Source organism: Rhamphochromis longiceps, linkage group LG3, assembly GCF_057381845.1.
Source record: "Rhamphochromis longiceps isolate RC_006_pf linkage group LG3, R_longiceps_female_GT1.1, whole genome shotgun sequence".
Lineage (NCBI taxonomy): Eukaryota > Metazoa > Chordata > Actinopteri > Cichliformes > Cichlidae > Rhamphochromis > Rhamphochromis longiceps.
In genome coordinates this window covers 5,089,493-5,107,586 of record NC_140559.1, presented here as the reverse complement: position 1 = coordinate 5,107,586, position 18,094 = coordinate 5,089,493, and the positions used below count along the sequence as shown (strand labels likewise).

Below are 18,094 nucleotides of genomic sequence, written 5' to 3'. Positions count from 1 at the left end.
GCATCGCCGGAGCACCACTTCCTGCCATAAAAGACATCTACAGGAAGCGGTGTCTGAAAAGGGCTGGGAAAATCATCAAAGACCCCAGTCACCCATCACATGGAGTCTTCACCCTCCTGCCCTCTGGGAGGCGCCACAGGAGCCTCCGGACTAAGACCACCAGGTACCGGAACAGCTTCTTCCCCACAGCTGTCAGACTCCTGAACTCTGCCTCCTGACATCTGACCCACGTTAAACTCATGCACTGAACATACACACCCCCACAATGGACAACTGTACCCTCAAACACACAATAATAACATGGACTGAACCACCACTCACAACCACTAGCACTTCATATAGCCTCTGTAGAAACTATCTACACCCTCACTTATCTTAACTGCACTACTGTATAGCTCTGTGTAAATAATCATTCTGTACATTCAATAATCTTTAATCCTACAACTGTTTACAACTTGCATAGTTCCCATTTCTGTATAGCTGTATATCTCAAATTTCTGTAAAGTTATTTATTTCATATTCTGTATAGTTTTTCATATTTATATCCTGTTCATAGCCTGTACATAGCTTGTACTCACTACAGCCTGTACATACTTAGTTATAGAATATTCACAACATACTTCATACCGTGTACATTATAACATACCATAATAGACCCATTTCTGTAATATACTTACATATCTATACTATTGCTAATATATATTGTAATATATCTATATCACTAAAGCACTTCTGGATGGATGCAAACTGCATTTCGTTGCCCTGTACCTGTGCATGTGCAATGACAATAAAGTTGAATTCTATTCTATTCTATTCTATTCTAAAGTGACTCTTTTAAAAACATGTCTGCCTGAAATTCACATTTCATTTATTTTGGGGGATTTTAACAGAGAGATAGAACTTTATGAATCCCTCATGTTTATCCTCCAGGGAATCCAGTTTGTAGTAGCAGAACACCGACAAATTTTTACACAGCACAGAATTAGGATATCAAATAAAGGGGAATAAGAGAATATGAATATAAGCATAAATACACTGAACAAAAATATAAACGCAACACCTTTGTTACTGCTCCCATTCCCCATGGGATGGACGTAGAGACCTAAAATTCATTCCAGATACACAATATAACCATCCCTCCCAAACAGTGGTCACAAATCAGTCCAAATGTGTGGTAGTGGGCACATCTGCTATATTGAGATAATCCATCCCACCTCACAGGTGTGCCACATCAGGATGCTGATCTGACATCATGAGTAGTGCACAGGTGTACCTCAGACTGCCCACAACAAAAGGCCACCCTGGAATGTGCAGTTTTGTCTCACAGCAAAATGCCACAGATGCCACAAGCAATGAGGGAGCGTGCAATTGGCATGCTGACAGCAGGAATGTCAACCAGATCTGTCGCCCGTGCATTGAATGTTCATTTCTCAACCATAAGCCGTCTCCACAGGCGTTTCAGAGAATATGGCAGCACATCCAACCGGCCTCACAACCGCAGACCTCGTGTAACCACACCAGCCCAGGACCTCCACATCCAGCAGGTTCACCTCCAAGATCGTCTGAGACCAGCCACCCAGACAGCTGCTGGAACAATTGGTTTGCACAACCAAACAATTTCTGCACAAACTGTCAGAAACCGTCTCAGGGACGCTCAACTGCATGCCCGTCGTCCTCATCGGGGTCTTGACCTGACTCCAGCTCGTCGCCGTAACAGACTTGTGTGGGCAAATGCTCACATTCGATGGCGTCTGGCACGTTGGAGAGGTGTGCGCTTCACGGATGAATCATGGTTCACATTGTTCAGGGCAGATGGCAGCTGAGAATGTCCCAGTTCTTGCATGGCCAGCATACTCACCGGACATGTCACCCATTGAGCATGTTCGGGATGTGCTTGACCGGCGTATACGACAGCGTGTACCAGTTCCCACGAATATCCAACAACCTCGCACAGCCATTGAAGTGGAGTGGACCAACATTCCACAGGCCACAATTGACAATCTGATAGACTCCATGCGACGATGTGTTGCACTGCATGAGGTAAATGGTGGTCACACCAGATACTGACCGGTTCTGGGTCCCCAGACCCCCAATAGCGCAAAAAACTGCACATTCCAGGGTGGCCTTTTGTTGTGGGCAGTCTGAGGTACACCTGTGCATTACTCATGATGTCAGACCAGCATCCTGATGTGGCACACCTGTGAGGTGGGATGGATTATCTCAATATGGCAGATGTGCCCACTACCACACATTTGGACTGATTTGTGACCACTGTTTGGGAGGGATGGTTATATTGTGTATCTGGAATGAATTTTAGATCTCTACGTCCATCCCATGGGGAATGGGAGCAAAAACAAAGGTGTTGCGTTTATATTTTTGTTCAGTGTATATACATATATACACAGACCTCACACAGAGACAGCAGCTACACTGTGTGTGGATGTGATCCAGTCACAGCTGTGGGTTTCAGTCAGTGTGTCTCTAGCTTCATGGTCACATTTCAAAGCTTATTGGAGCCAGAAGATGTTCAAGTAAAAGATTTATTGCTGTACTCGTCTACCAGGATAACAGGAGGTTCATAAAGCTGTGTAATACTTCAGCTTTACATCATGGAGTAGTAGTTTATTAAACCCCCCAAAATATGACTATCCAGAGTTGGGACCAGGAAGCAGAGTTGCAGTCTTACACGCCTCTCTGCAGCTTCTCTCCTCCTGCTACCCCCCCAAAAACCCATCTCCATAGAGACTGTGTCAGCTTCCAAACAGACAAAAAAACTAAAAACCAGCAACAAACAACTTAAACATAAACAATCACAAAGAAAGAACAATACATTATCCACATCTGAACCAAAGAGTAAAGCAGTGAAATGTGGATTATTAAACATTAGGTCTCTCTCCTCCAAGTCTCTGTTAGTACATGTTAGTAAAAACATTTCTGCATTTTACCCATATTTTATTTTTAACTCAAAATCAAAGATTCCAGATTCTCCTACATGTTGGTTTTGAATCAGATAGGACGACAGATTTCAGGTGGCCCTGTGTCTTTCTCTATTACATTTGCCACTGTGTAACTCAAAGTTATTTAAGGACTAGTTTATTTCAATGGATGAGTTTACTGACTGACGCGCAGAAGAAATAGTTCTTTATGGAGCCGAGATGGTGTGAATGATGAGACCAAAGACTGCAATATCTTGTACCAAAAATATATTGAATAAATGGAGGAAAGGGGAAATGGAACAAAATAATTAACACAACACACAACATAAATGCCCACAATTAAATAATAAATCAATGCTGTGATCTTTCTGTGCAAAAGTCCTTTTTGGTCCTCTTCTTTTTAAAGTTCACTTTTAAGGTATTCCTCCTTAGAGTCCAGCTTCATACAAATGGGGAAATATGTCCGTAATCCAAAGACGGCTAAGTGGGGGAAAGAGGGGAAACAAAGAATGGTCCTACCGGCTCGCCACTTCAATATGAAGAAGATTAATTCAAAGGGAGGGAACAAAACCTGACCTGTAGGTCAGAAAAACGTCCATTAGCACATCAAGTTCGATTCAGTTTACCGGTAAACAAATATTTTTCTGCAAGCCTATGTAACAATGCAAATCATCATCAACCAATGTACAACAGTTAAATTATTAATTATCTTGGCTACGTAGCTTAATCTATACATTCCAGTAGCGTTCGCTACAAACAATACAAAAACAACAATAAAGGAAAACAGCTGTCTAACAGACAGCATAGCCGAATTCAAGGCAACACATAACAATAATCATTCAATCGCACTTTGTTTCAAAGTAAGCCCATTAAAGTGCTTAAGTAAATAAAAGTGTTCAAAAACAGCGGTTTTTGAGCCGGAGTTCTGCTCGCGGTGGGAACGCCGCCGCAAAAAGTCATTTTTTAATCGCGCAAACGATCGGCTGGTTACTGACAACCAAAAGGTTGTTTTTGGTAGATATTAAAGATCATGGGTGGGCGGGGCAAATGGAGCAGTTTTCTACAGTCGAGTAAAATTCCAGGAAAGAGCTGGGTGTGGCTTTCCTTTAAATCACATGATCAACAGCTTTAAGATGGAGGCAACTCGCTCAGTGTTTCCTGTTTCATTCTTAGACTGTGGCGATGGTAAGTAGCAGCTTTTCACTTGTTACCTGGCATCTTTTCAGCCACCAATGATAGTCATTGTATGTTATCAACATTTCACTAACTATGTTTTCTCTCATGTTTAAAATAGGCCGACCAAGAGCAAAATAGGTATGTCTGCAGACTCTGCTGTAGCCAAAGTTATCAGATCTCCTGTGTCTTTAAATCCCTAACTGCTCGATCATTATCATTTTAGAAGACAACAATTTCTCAAAGGAGGTTCAAAACTAATGCCTACAAGATTACCAAGAGGATGCTTCGGGGCTCTTACATGACTCCGGGAAGTCAACACTTGGTGGATGAGGTGTGTTACCTTTGACACTTTTAAGACAGTCCTGTTTATCACTACTAACAATAAGCAAATATGTTTTCACTCAACAGATCCTTCACAGCATGTCGTTTCTGGGCAAAATCAACAACATCCCCTTTTCTCCAGAAGAAATCTTCCCTAATCCTTTTGTTTTGGGTTCTTTAATGAGAAGATATCCCAGGCCTTTAAAGTTGTATTCGACTCAGCTTCCCAGGCGAAGTCCCTTCTCCTGTGTGCTCGACATGGTAAGATAACTCTTCTCACATTGTCAGTCAATCTGACAAACTTCCAGTTTTTAGGAAAGTATAATGCAAAGTGCTTTTTTACTGAGAAATCCAAAGAAAATCCATACTGTACCTTATACTTCAACATATGCTTCTAGCTATACTTCTCCACCAAACACAGAGACTGCAGGAGAGCTGGAGACTTGCTTCAGAATTTGTTAGTTCTAAATAATGTCTAACAGACTCATTATTGGAGATGCTTACAGTCTTCAAGGCGTATATGATGCTGTCACTGTGTAGCTGCTGGATCTGTTAAGCTCAAAGACTCTAAATTCAGCGTGTTTTGACAGCCCGGCATAGCAAAATAGAAAAAAAAAAGGTCAATTAGCAAATTTAATTATAAATTAGTGAGAACAAAGATGGATTTTTGCTTATTGATTTAAAATTAAATAGATTTTTGTGACTTGTTTCACCCCCTATCTTAAAATGTCTAAACCAAAAGCATCCAATGGTCCTGCATAGTTAAATAAGTCAAGCAGCGAAACAAACATGTTGATCAACTTTCTATGAAAAACAACTATATAATCAGGTGCAACACTTTGACCAGATCTGTAACTGTTTTCAGATCGTCCTGCAAAATAACTCAGAGAATGAAGAGCAAATAAAGCAGAGTCTGGAAGATCTCCTCACAGACTTGGACTTAGAAGAGAATAATAAAAAAACAGCTTTCGTCTCGTCCACCATCTGCATTTCTCAAAAATCCCAAACCAACAAATCAGAAAGGTACTGCGGAGTCTCCATGTCCACCAAAGGTCCTAACGCTGGGAAAATTATGATTGCTGCCTCCTGTCTTAGCAAATGGCATAAATATGTATCTGGTGCGGTGATGACCTATTATCCAAACACAGTCCAGAAAGATTACTTTGATGGAACAATTGAAGTACCTGGAAATATCAGGTGTGAGGCTTTTTGTCTCCGTGATGGTGCCAGAATGAAGCCTTGCAGATCATGTAAGAATTTGTTTGGCTTGAACACAGAAGACCTCAGAGAGTGGCCATATGGTAACTGTGCTGAAGCTGAGAGCCTGAGCAATTTGCTTGAAAATGAGAGAGAAGTTGAAACACATGTGGATGAATACTCAGCTGAAAAGGACAACAGGCAGAGAGCTGAGGATGAGGTTGGTAGGGTTCTTAGAACTGTGTTGCAAAGGATTCGGTTTAACTGGACAGGTGAATTTTACAACCCAGAACAAGAGTGAGATTTCATGAAATCATTTGCATTCATCATTCTGATAAATCAAAGATTCTCTGCTCTGACAGCATCTGTGTGGATTTTCTGTAATCACAGAGACGTGTATAAGCATGTTTACTTTCCATCTCCATGTAATTGTCACATTTAATAATTAAAACTGGCTTCTATGGGTTTTTGTTTGTTTGCTTACATATCTAGTGTTTAATGCAATATGAAGCATTATCAGACAGCATTTATTGGGAAGAATCCCATGTTTATACTGGTCTGTACCCAGGGTACACAGAAAATAAAAACAACAAGAACACATGTTTTCTTATTATGATCCCAACTATAATTTACTGAAGCAAAAGCACTACATGTGTAGTTATAATATTTATAGCAGTTACTGTTGAGCTTTAAATTTATCATCTTAAATGTTTATATGCTGATTATATTGCTTTATATAAGAAAGGCCTAACTCTGAGTACACTCTGTGCCAAAAAGTGCTGACAGGAAACTGCATGCTTTTGCGGAAACGTGCTTTTGCAGCTAGAAAGTGAAGCTGATATATATCAGTTTTAATTAGTTTTTACCAACTGCTTGCTAGGGCAATCCCACGAGTTTGGTGTTTTTGTATTGAACATGATTCCAAGTGCTTTCTATAACACATAGCAGAGGTGCCACAACAAAGACTGAGAAGAGGACAGGAAGAGACAGTGAAAGAGATGCACTCCTTCGCCATTCATGTTAAAGCGTTGCATAGCTTTAATTTTAGAGAGTGTTGCATAACTTTAGTCATTTTTCTACCACAGGTGAAGCCAAGAATTGTGAAGCTCTCTTTTGGCCAAATACCAGAATCTGTAAGAAGAAGAAAAAACAAACAATCAAATAGGTCATTATTAAGAGGACAACAATCTCTTGATGATTATCCACAGTGTCTTTGATAACTCTGAGATACAAACTGTCAAGGATATACACATCCCAGCAAACAATAGCTGTGTTTGACTGAAGCGATTAATAACAAGGACAGAGCTACAATCACTACAGTCAAACATAAAGGGCTTAATCCTGAATCCAAGTCTGAGCTGTGATGCCGTTGGTGCTGAAAGCTGCTCAGATCCTGAAGCTGCACGTTTTGTCTCTCTCTAACCAAACCAGCAGCAAAAGAAGACACATTTCGCTTGACATAAACATTGTCATGAATTCCCTCTTACTTTTGCTGGTTTGCTTCCACCACCATTAAAACGCACACAGAAAAACAACACAGCACAGCTCTCTGCCTCTCTCAGTGTACTTTAAGGACACCGTTTCCCATCTCAAATCTCTGTTTCTGGCATTATTCGCTTGCTTGTTATGAAGCAGTCTACCGTTGTTTACAGCCATTTTTTTTTAATGACTTCCGACAAGACAGCCTCATTTCTGCTGTTCAATACCAAATTTTATTTATTTTTTTCAAATTAAGTGAAACTGCAAAATGCTCTGCTGTGTCTCTATTAAAACCTCTTATTAAAACCTCTGAATCACTTCAGCAGCATCAGCCAATGTACATTTGTTGAGTCGTGGTTCTCGTCTGCTTTTGTTCTACTGCAGAATAATATTTTTAAGGTTATCTACTGTAAAAAGCTAGGCCAGGAAAATCTGCTTCATGGTTTTGTGTTTTATCCTCAGTTACTTTGACACAAAAGCATCTGCTGTGATGCTCACACCTCTGATGAAGTTTCACAAGTGTCAGTACTGATAAATGATCAGAATTATAATGTTTCTGACTCTCTGAGTAAGAATTAAATGGAATCTAATTGGGACCTTGTGAATTGGAATTGAACAGGTTCTAGAAATCAGTGATGATACTCAGCTCCAATACCCACCTATGATATTAGGCTTACGAACGCTGACTGGGTTTCATTTACCAGCTTTTTATGTTCTTCCTGCAGTTTCCTCCCCACATCACTCATCTTAACTTTTTTCCAGTCCTCCTCAGTCTAAACAGAACACACAACAATACAAAGAAAAGCTCAGGTGATTGATCTCTAACACTAGGCATCCCCAGTCTTATTCTTAGCAGTCTAACTTCTCACCATATCTTTGAAGGCCTCTCCATTGTAGTAGCGCTTGGATGCTGGATACTCTATCGTTTTGTCACATAGTTCCAGGAAACTGGAAGCCACCAGATGCAGCTCCTCTCCGTCATAGCCGTACAGCTTTTTGTCCTCACGCGTCATCAGCACAAGCTCGTCACATGGACATGAGGTGCCCTTTACCACACCAATAACCTGCATTTTTACAATCTCGGGAAGGTAGAATTTTCCCCAGGCGTTAACTTCATCATCATCCCCGTTGTATTTGGTGTTCTCAAGCTCTTCTATCCACAGGTCAGCACCACTTGGCTTCTTCAGGTGAACGCACATGCTTTTGTTTTTGGAAACAAAATCTTTCACCCATTTCAGGTACTTTTCACCTGGAAAGAAGCAGACAAGGAAATATGGATGAATGTAGAAGTGTTGGAAAAGACAAATAGCAAGGTTATCCTACAGCAGTTTGTGAAAATGTTGTATCTTGAAATAAGCAGGCAAAATGAGGATCTCACTTATCTCATATGTTCTGACTACCGACTTTCTTCAGTTAAAGGACAAAAAAAGGGCACACTGGAGGCTGACAGAGTGTGCAATGGTGGGAATCATTTTGCAGAACTCACTAAAGTTTGTTTCTCCTGGAACAAGCTTTTTACACTTCGGCAAATGAAAATACTGTGTTAAACTAAAAAAGAGCACCAGACCAAGGTCTACAGTACTAACAGAAAAGCATGCCGTTACCTGTTGCCTGTCGACACAGCTGCTGATCTTCCTCACCAAAAAAATGAGGATCCCTGAAAGGAATAGAAAGGTTATGTTAAAATGAATGACTGTCACGGTGATCATGGGAAGCTCCGAAATATCACAATAGCTACGAAATCACAAAATGCAGTGTGATGTCTGTAAGCACCAAACATGACATCTCTGCAAATTCATCTTGAAATATGTAGGTACCTCACACGTACAGCTGCAGCCATCTCAGCCATTTATCACTGTGGCTGCCAAGTGGCTGCCACTTCACAAGCGCATGGCACAACATAGAAGAGCCACCTCCACAGGACAAGACTCAGCAGTCCATCTGCATCTTAAGGATAAAGGACACTCTTTGAGGATGCTAATGTTCACATTTTGGACAGAGAGGACAGATGGTTTGAAAGAGGAGTGAAAGAAGCATCTATGTCCACTGTGAGCGACCATCTTTGAACAGAGGCGGTGGTTTACGACACCAACTCTCTGCCATCAATAATCCAGTTTTGAGATCCTTCCCAGACGCCTTAACGCCCACTCACATCCTGGGCCATCTGACCTCAGGAATTCGCATGATAAGGTGGGGCCAGGTTTCACAATGAACACACCCGAAACTCTGGCTGATTGGGGCCCACACCCAGTTTCACACCTTGGCTCAGGTGATTAGAGGATCATCAGGGGGTCCTTTTGTCCCTCTGTGGGGGGTCACTCCCACTAGGTTTATATCTGGGACTCTCCACCATTTGACCTTAGAACTGAAGAAGCTTCTCGGATGAGAGGTGAAACGTCTTCAAGTAACTTAAAGAAGTCCAGACGCTTTTCTTTGCAAGCTCCTTTGACTACGATGACCTGGATGACTGAGAACCTTCACAGACATAAGGTGAATGTGACAAACAAAGCGCCTTCTTGTTCTCTGTGATAATGTAAAGTTATTAATGAAAAAACAAACGAGTAAAAAACGGACTGGAAACATGTCTTCAATCAAAACTCGACAAAAACAAAGAAACAGCCTCACTTCTCTGCGACGCTCCCTAAAAATGACGTTACGTGTTACGTACCAGAGATTTCTATACAGCCCTTTATCAAGCCGAGAGAAAGTGACGCAAAACCCTCCAACTAATAACGACTAGCAGAGAGGCTCAGCTGAGTGTAGTTACCTGGTTTGCAGACGCATACAGACGTTTCCTGTCCTCTCGGACGCAGCTGTGATAGAACATGTGGTGCATTACCGCCACCAACTGGCTTGGAGTGAGGACCGGAAATCGCTCATGCCAAATCAAAAAAAAAAAAAAAAACATAAAGAAAGATTAAGTGAAGAGATAAATGAATACATTAAATCAAGAAGAAAAAAACCCACCACCGGACATATACATCCTCATATCCTTCTGTACAAATGAGTTTGTTTTAGAAACTGAAAAAAGCCACAAAACCTTCACATCTAGAAATCCTTTGCAGTAAAACTTGTTTTTTGGCAGGTTCCACAGGTTTTGAATCAGTTTTCTTCTTTATTCCTGATAATTTTGACAATGAAAAAGAACATGTTCTATAGGGCTTTGGAGTTGACGTCACGCCGCAATGCATTGTGGGAGCGCGGCACCATTTTCGAGGTCTACGAATCAAAACAAACACACTGTGTTGGAACGACGATTACAAGATGCTTAAAAGCAGCTCAAAAGAGAACGGACTGTATAGAGACCGATTGCGTCCAGAGGCGAAGCGGCGGTACTTGCAGAAAATAGCGTGCAGTGGAAATGTGGACCCGTATGAAATACGGCCGTGGAGTAGAAACCCTGAAGACGTAGCCTGACATATTCTCGTACCTTATCTGTGGAGTCAGCGCGTACAAGTCGTCATTCAAACAAAGGTAAGTCAGCTCGAGTACTGCGTGTGATATGCGTTTGATTTCCCTGCAAACATTCACATTAGTGCAGCATAAATTCATTCATGAGGGGAAATTACAGTGAGAACATGTGGAGGCTGTTAGGTGGAGAAGATAGTGAGTTCAGTGCAGGGCTGTGCAGAGAGGTTTAAAGGGGCGGGTGCTCAAAGTTAAAAAGGGGCACATTGAACCAGGCTGAATAACAACAACACACATTCATCAAGAATCTAATATGGGAAGGGCAGGGCTGTGTTGGTCTGAGACTGTAGACATTAAAAAGTCCACAGGAGAGATGGTAGCTGATTAAACAAGTGTCATGAGATAATAACAAAATGCAAAGATTGGTGACAGCGCTTGGAACCATAAGGCAACAAAAAACTATGTATGTAAAAAAAAAAAAAAATAAAATAAAAATAAAAAAAAAAAAATATATATATATATATATATATATATATATATACAGTGGGGCAAAAAAGTATTTAGTCAGCCACCGATTGTGCAAGTTCCCCCACTTAAAATGATGACAGAGGTCAGTAATTTGCACCAGAGGTACACTTCAACTGTGAGAGACAGAATGTGAAAAAAAAATCCATGAATTCACATGGTAGGATTTGTAAAGAATTTATCCGTAAATCAGGGTGGCAAATAAGTATTTGGTCACCTCAAACATGGAAAATCTCTGGCTCTCACAGACCTGTAACGTCTTCTGTAAGAAGCTTTTCTGTCCCCCACTCGTTACCTGTATGAATGGCACCTGTTTGAACTCATCATCTGTATAAAAGACACCTGTCCACAGCCTCAAACAGTCAGACTCCAAACTCCGCCATGGCCAAGACCAAAGAGCTTTCGAAGGACACCAGGAAAAGTATTGTAGACCTGCACCAGACTGGGAAGAGTGAATCTACAATAGGCAAGCAGCTTGGTGTGAAGAAATCAACTGTGGGAGCAATCATCAGAAAATGGAAGACATACAAGACCACTGATAATCTCCCACGATCTGGGGCTCCACGCAAGATCTCATCCCGTGGGGTCAAAATGATCATGAGAACGGTGAGCAAAGATCCCAGAACCACACGGGGGGACCTGGTGAATGACCTGCAGAGAGCTGGGACCAAAGTAACAAAGGTCACCATCAGTAACACACTACAACGGCAGGGAATCAAATCCCGCAGTGCCAGACGTGTTCCGCTGCTGAAGCCAGTGCATGTCCAGGCCCGTCTGAAGTTTGCCAGAGAGCACATGGATGATACAGCAGAGGATTGGGAGAATGTCATGTGGTCAGATGAAACCAAAGTAGAACTTTTTGGTATAAACTCAACTCGTCGTGTTTGGAGGAAGAAGAATACTGAGTTGCATCCCAAGAACACCATACCTACTGTGAAGCATGGGGGTGGAAACATCATGCTATGGGGCTGTTTTTCTGCCAAGGGGACAGGACGACTGATCCGTGTTAAGGACAGAATGAATGGGGCCATGTATCGTGAGATTTTGAGCCAAAACCTCCTTCCATCAGTGAGAACTTTGAAGATGAAACGCGGCTGGGTCTTCCAACATGACAATGATCCAAAACACACCGCCCGGGCAACAAAGGAGTGGCTCCGTAAGAAGCATTTGAAAGTCCTGGAGTGGCCTAGCCAGTCTCCAGACCTCAACCCCATAGAAAATCTGTGGCGGGAGTTGAAAGTCCGTGTTGCTCGGCGACAGCCCCAAAACATCACTGCTCTCGAGAAGATCTGCATGGAGGAATGGGCCAAAATACCAGCTACTGTGTGTGCAAACCTGGTAAAGACCTATAGTAAACGTTTGACCTCTGTTATTGCCAACAAAGGTTATGTTACAAAGTATTGAGTTGTATTTTTGTTATTGACCAAATACTTATTTTCCACCCTGATTTACGAATAAATTCTTTACAAATCCTACCATGTGGATTCATGGATTTTTTTTTTTCACATTCTGTCTCTCACAGTTGACGTGTACCTCTGGTGCAAATTACTGACCTCTGTGCAAGTTCCCCCACCTAAAATGATGACAATCGGTGGCTGACTAAATACTTTTTTGCCCCACTGTATATATCAGCAATCAATCAGAAAATCATTGGTTCATATTACAATTAAATATGAACAGGCTCCTTAGATGTAAGCAGTTCAGATCTGATGTCATTTACATTCTTCACACAGCACATTCGTCCAGGCTGACAGGTAAACATAGAACTAATCTCAGGTAACATGACTCATAGTAGAGATCCAGTAAGAAAGATTGCAGGCTCTAATATTATTACCACACAATCCAAGGACACACCAACAGCTCAGATTTGTAGAACTATTTAAACAAATGTCTTCTGAATATTCAATTCAGGTTCACAGTGGGGGGGGGGGTTTCGTGGAATTTTTTAAATAAAGTCTGCAACACAGAAAGAGCTGTGATCAAGCTATTTATTACTGCGCCAACACACATCAAACATCACAGTTCAGTCATGTCAGCGCTGCCACAGAGGTCGTGCTCCTCCTCCTTTACGCCTTCCAAGGAAGAGGGAGGAAGTTACAAACTGATCCTACCACACTTCACGTGTCTCGCTATGAAACCTAACGCATCAATGGTTGTGCTGTTTTGTGCTCTTGGCCTTATCAGCACCTGTAAAGGGAGTTGTTTTCTCAAACTGCTGAAGTAAGTTCATCTAGTTTTAGCAACTTTCACTGAACAGTAACAGTGTCACAACTAAGCATATGCATAAGCACTTAAACACTTTAAATGAGAATAACAGAACATTTCTATTACAGAGGCTGGAACCTGTCCCAGTAGTAGGTAGAGCACACCTGGACAGGTCACCAGTCTGTCAGAGGACTAACACAGAGACAGACATCAGAGTAACAAATCTATTTAAAATTAATGTAAGTTTGCTGCAGCTGTATGTATGAACATGTGTTTCTGTGCTCACAGTCCACCTCTCAGGAACCTGCAGTTCACTTTTAGTCTACTTTAAACAGACCTCACAAAAGGCTGATGTGGCTGGATCAGTAGTCTGATTTGAGTACGATACCTTTGGCCAGGGATTCATCTGGTGCATCGCTTCACTGCAGTCTTACGTATTTTCCCCACACCTGAATAAAAAAATACTGATATATACAAATAACAGCTTCAGCTGATGCAGCCTGACTCAATCCTAGATGTTCAGCACACAGAGACACAGAGGTGCCGTTTAAAGTTTAGTGTTAACCTGAGTCACTGATCATTTGCAGTATTACAGAGTCTGGCAGTCTTTGCATGATGTCCACGTCACTGTAAGTTTCTAGCTGACTTCACTGCAATTTCAATTTCAATTTCTGCTGTTCACAAACGCTGTCCATCTAATCTGACTGAGCTGGAGCTGTTTTGCAAAGAAGAATGGGCAAAGATTTCAGTCTGTAGATGTGCAAAGCTGGCAGAGACAGACCCTAAAAGACTGGCAGCTGGAACTGCAGCAAAAGGTGGTTCTACAAAGTGTTGACTCAGGGGGCTGAATAATTACGCACACCCCACTTTGCAGTTATTTATTTGTAAAAAATGTTTGGAATCATGTATGATTTTCGTTCCACTTCTCACGTGTGCACCACTTTGTGTTGGTCTTTCACCTGGAACTCCAATAACATTGATTCATGTTTGTGGCTGTAATGTGACAAAATGTGGGAAAGTTCAAGGGGGTCGAATACTTTTGAAAGCCACTGTATATGTAGACACAGGACTACAAGTAGAAGATCAGACATGAAAGTGGAGATAACACAGAAGACCTGCAGCAAAGGTCAGAGGTCAGACTGGGCCCCTGGATTCAACAATGAGCCAATGATCATCAAGCAGTGACTAAAGCAGAGCCCTGACCTTCTGACATTCATCACACAGTCAGAACAAATGTCTGCTGATGACTTCATCTCATGAAACGACTGATAGATGTCAGTTCATTGATCAGCTGAGCTGCTGATCTTCATCGTCACAGAAACATTCAGCTTGTTTCAATCAGTAAATAACTCCCACTACTCCCAGTTTGAACTGTTCCCACTCAAAATGCTGTGAGAACAATGATCATTGTAGAACTTCACAAACATCACGTGTTGTTTTCCACATGTAAGATCAGCAAACACACAGAAACTTCCTGTTGCCACACACGGCCTCTAAAATCTCTTCCACGCTTTCTGTCTGAAGTCCACTCTCTGTGTCGGATCCACAGGAAACAACAAGATCTTATTAACATGGTTTTCAATGTGTCTCCTTCCAAAAAGTCCAACCAATGAACAAATGTGTGTATTTGTGGAGGCCGAACAAAAGCATGACACATTTCTCTGTTTCTATAAACTGGAGTCAAACACAAACATGAAGAGTTTCACTGACAGACTCCAAAATGCCCCCACAGTGGATCAAAGGGAAATCCTACAGTGTGGCCAGAGACTCTTAATGGCTCCAACATCAACACATCCACAATGTTGGATCCAGTTCTGCCTCACAGAGTTACTAAGACACACCCTCTGCAGCATCACAACAGCTCCACCTGCTCCACCTGCCTCCTCAGCATCTGTACACCTGAAGAGAAAAGAAAGGCTCCAACAGCTCAAATCTACAAAGGATTCATGAAGTTTCATCCAACAATAACATGTTTGCCTTCCACACTTCTATTATTCATGATCACAAACACAAAGAACTTGTGCAGCCCTGATATCAGCCCTAATATATGAGTGTGTTTGCCCAAAGACTGAAACAGCATCAACATGACAGCTGTAAGAAATCTTCTCTCAGCCTTGTTTGGCAGAAGATCCCTGCAACAAAGATTGTAGCTGAAAGATGACGTGTGTAAAGTTTGCTCTGTGGGTGGGTCGAGGCTGTTTTTAGACCTTTGATAGTTTCCAATCCAGTTCTGACAGACAGGAATAAAAACAACATCATTAAGATCAGATCATGGAGCTGTTTGCTGCCTTGTTTCTATCTTCACATTACAAGACTTTACTACAATAAAGATGCTGACATGTATCTGTAGCAACAACATCATTGAATCTAGAACAACTGGAGCCAAACCAGTGGCTCTGCTGGGATCACTGGTGAGCCAACACTTCCTTGTTGATGCAGATTTCAGGGCTTCCTTTTGCTCCTCCGTTATAACTGTTCTCTCTTCTCAACACATGATGACACAAAGGAATCAGCAGTGACAAAGATGATGCTGAAGAGAAGCACACACTTCACACATATAACAGAGCAGTGCAGTTACACACACCTCTGCTCGACATCAGGCCTCAAACAAAGACACAAAACACTAACTTGACTCTAAACAGAAGAAACGAGCAGCTGTTTCTGTTCTGTGCTTATTTATATTTGAGACACATGCTTCTCTTTGTGCAAACACACATCGCACTATAAGGGTAACCTCGCACACAATGATTGGACAGCACAGTGATGATGCTGGGAGATCCTATACGCAGCAACACAGAAACACTGAGAACTTTAAACAATGATGGAAAGTGTTATAAATGACTTGTTGGCCTCTGATCTGTCACAAACAGCTGAAACGTGTCTCTCATGAGTCACATGAAGGTTTTTGACAGAAAGGACAAAAAGTAGCTGCAGTCAGTTTGTGTCATTTTTATATTTATTCATCTGGGAGAAAAATCTGAGGGACATTAAAATGTGTTTTCAACAGAGACAAGAACATGAATATAACAGAACAGGTAAATGAACATGTTTCAAGTAAACAGCTGGACTGATCAGGTCCAAACACAGAGTGATAAACTTGTCAAACAGCTGTCATATCTTTATATAGAAGCTCTTTATAAATGCTGCTCACTGCAGTCTGCTTACTAATAATGTCAAAGTGTTAGAAACACAGAAACATCAGAATGGTCTTTGTTCACAGAAACCTGTCTGGGATCCTTTGTTGTTCTTTTGATGCAGAGTTACATTATAAATATAAAGAGTTATTTCAGAGTCTCATCAGTTTTCCTGCATGTCTTTATTTAACACATCAGCAGGGCTGAAGCTCTCATGTTAAACACACACTGATCTATGGACACGTTCATGTGTTTCTAACAGAACCAGGCTGTTATCAGCCTGCACTAACATTATGTCACACACACTGAATGTAACAGTGACAGTTTACATCATCACACAATCAGCTGTGATTGTTTCACTGTCATCAAACGAGTCAACAGGAAGTAGAATCAATAGAAACCAATCATTGACTGACAGCATGTCTGATGGAAATAAGTGCAGATTATGTATGAAGTCTAACTGCACACAGTAACTGTGTTACAATAAGGACTTAACAGCGCCCTCTGCTGGAGTGTTTCAGTACTGCGTTAACTAGAATACACCACCTCCTCCTCACACCACCTGCTACAGCTCTACTCTTCTATGACTACAGTCATCCACAGCACTGATGTGAGGTCACATGGTTCATATGTAAGGAGCACAGCTGACCTCAGGTCAGTTTAATGACTGTGAGCAGCAGCTGTGTTATTGTCACTGTGACAGGGAGACACTCTCAGACACAGCGCTCATGTCAGCTTGTTCTCATGCAGGAGGATCAGGAGCTCCATGTTTGTCTTTCTGTTTGAATCATGATGTGTTTGTGCCATCAGAGTCTGTCATGAGTACTCAGGGTTTCACAGCAGCTCTTCTGGATGCTGACGAGGACTCCAACCTCATGTTTCACCTCTCTGAGCTTCTGATGTCTGTGAACACTCGTGTTTCTTCTCTGGGCTCATCTGGACAAAAACACCTTTCTGTGTTTGGCTGCAGCCTCATTCTGACTGACAGGAAGTGTGTTATCCATGAGCTGCACTTCTGTGAGGAAGTTTCCTGCTGTGTTTCCTGTCTGTGGACAAACACGAGTGTTCCAGCTGAGGACTTGGTTCCTTCCACCTGTCCATACAGGACATCACGCTGTCTGCAGCTCTGTAAATGCAGCTCCAGGTCCTTCCACGTGCTGCTCTGTATTTGTGCAGTTTGTAGTGTGTCCTGGGAAACGTAGCACACATGGTGTTCTTCTGCTGTTTCCTCCTTTCACTGAGTGTGAAACACTGACGCTGTGCTGTTGTTCACAGAGGGGAGCTGATTCTAGCTGCAGCTGGACTCTGTCATCTAACTGAATGTGTTGGTGCTGATCACGGGGCTCTGAGGGGGGAGCAGCAGGAGGACTCTGGATGCTGACGTCAGTGTATCTGTGGAAGCTCCCACAGCGTGTCTGTCATTCAATATTGTGCTGTATATTGTATCTATGCAAAGATGAACAGACTGTGTGTTCACTGGTCTCTGTGCTGCAGCTCTGATGTCATCATCACTCCCTCCTCCACCCTCAGCAGTCCCAGCATGCTGCTGTGGTGCACCCCACCCTCACTCTACACCTGAGCCACAGACCACACCCTCCACCTCAATATACACCACAGTTTTCTCTGCTGTGGAAATGAGATCAGGAGGAAATCATCATTATTATTATTTAATAAACGCTCACATTAATGTGGGCTTATTTGTTTCATATTAGA

General features: G+C 42.0%; 2 protein-coding genes across 2 annotated transcripts in view; one reads left to right on the top strand and one right to left on the bottom strand.

The window, feature by feature from the left end:
• LOC146672608 (uncharacterized) overlaps positions 1 to 18,094 on the bottom strand; it is a 322,020-nt gene that overhangs the window by 182,905 nt on the left and 121,021 nt on the right. The window lies entirely within an intron of this gene.
• Positions 3,588 to 6,086, top strand: LOC146672614 (uncharacterized). Its single transcript, XM_085401330.1, has 4 exons — positions 3,588 to 4,250; positions 4,336 to 4,443; positions 4,521 to 4,694; positions 5,299 to 6,086. The coding sequence occupies exons 2-4, from the start codon at positions 4,393 to 4,395 to the stop codon at positions 5,929 to 5,931; spliced, it is 858 nt and encodes a 285-aa protein (XP_085257456.1). The 5' UTR covers positions 3,588 to 4,250; positions 4,336 to 4,392; the 3' UTR covers positions 5,932 to 6,086.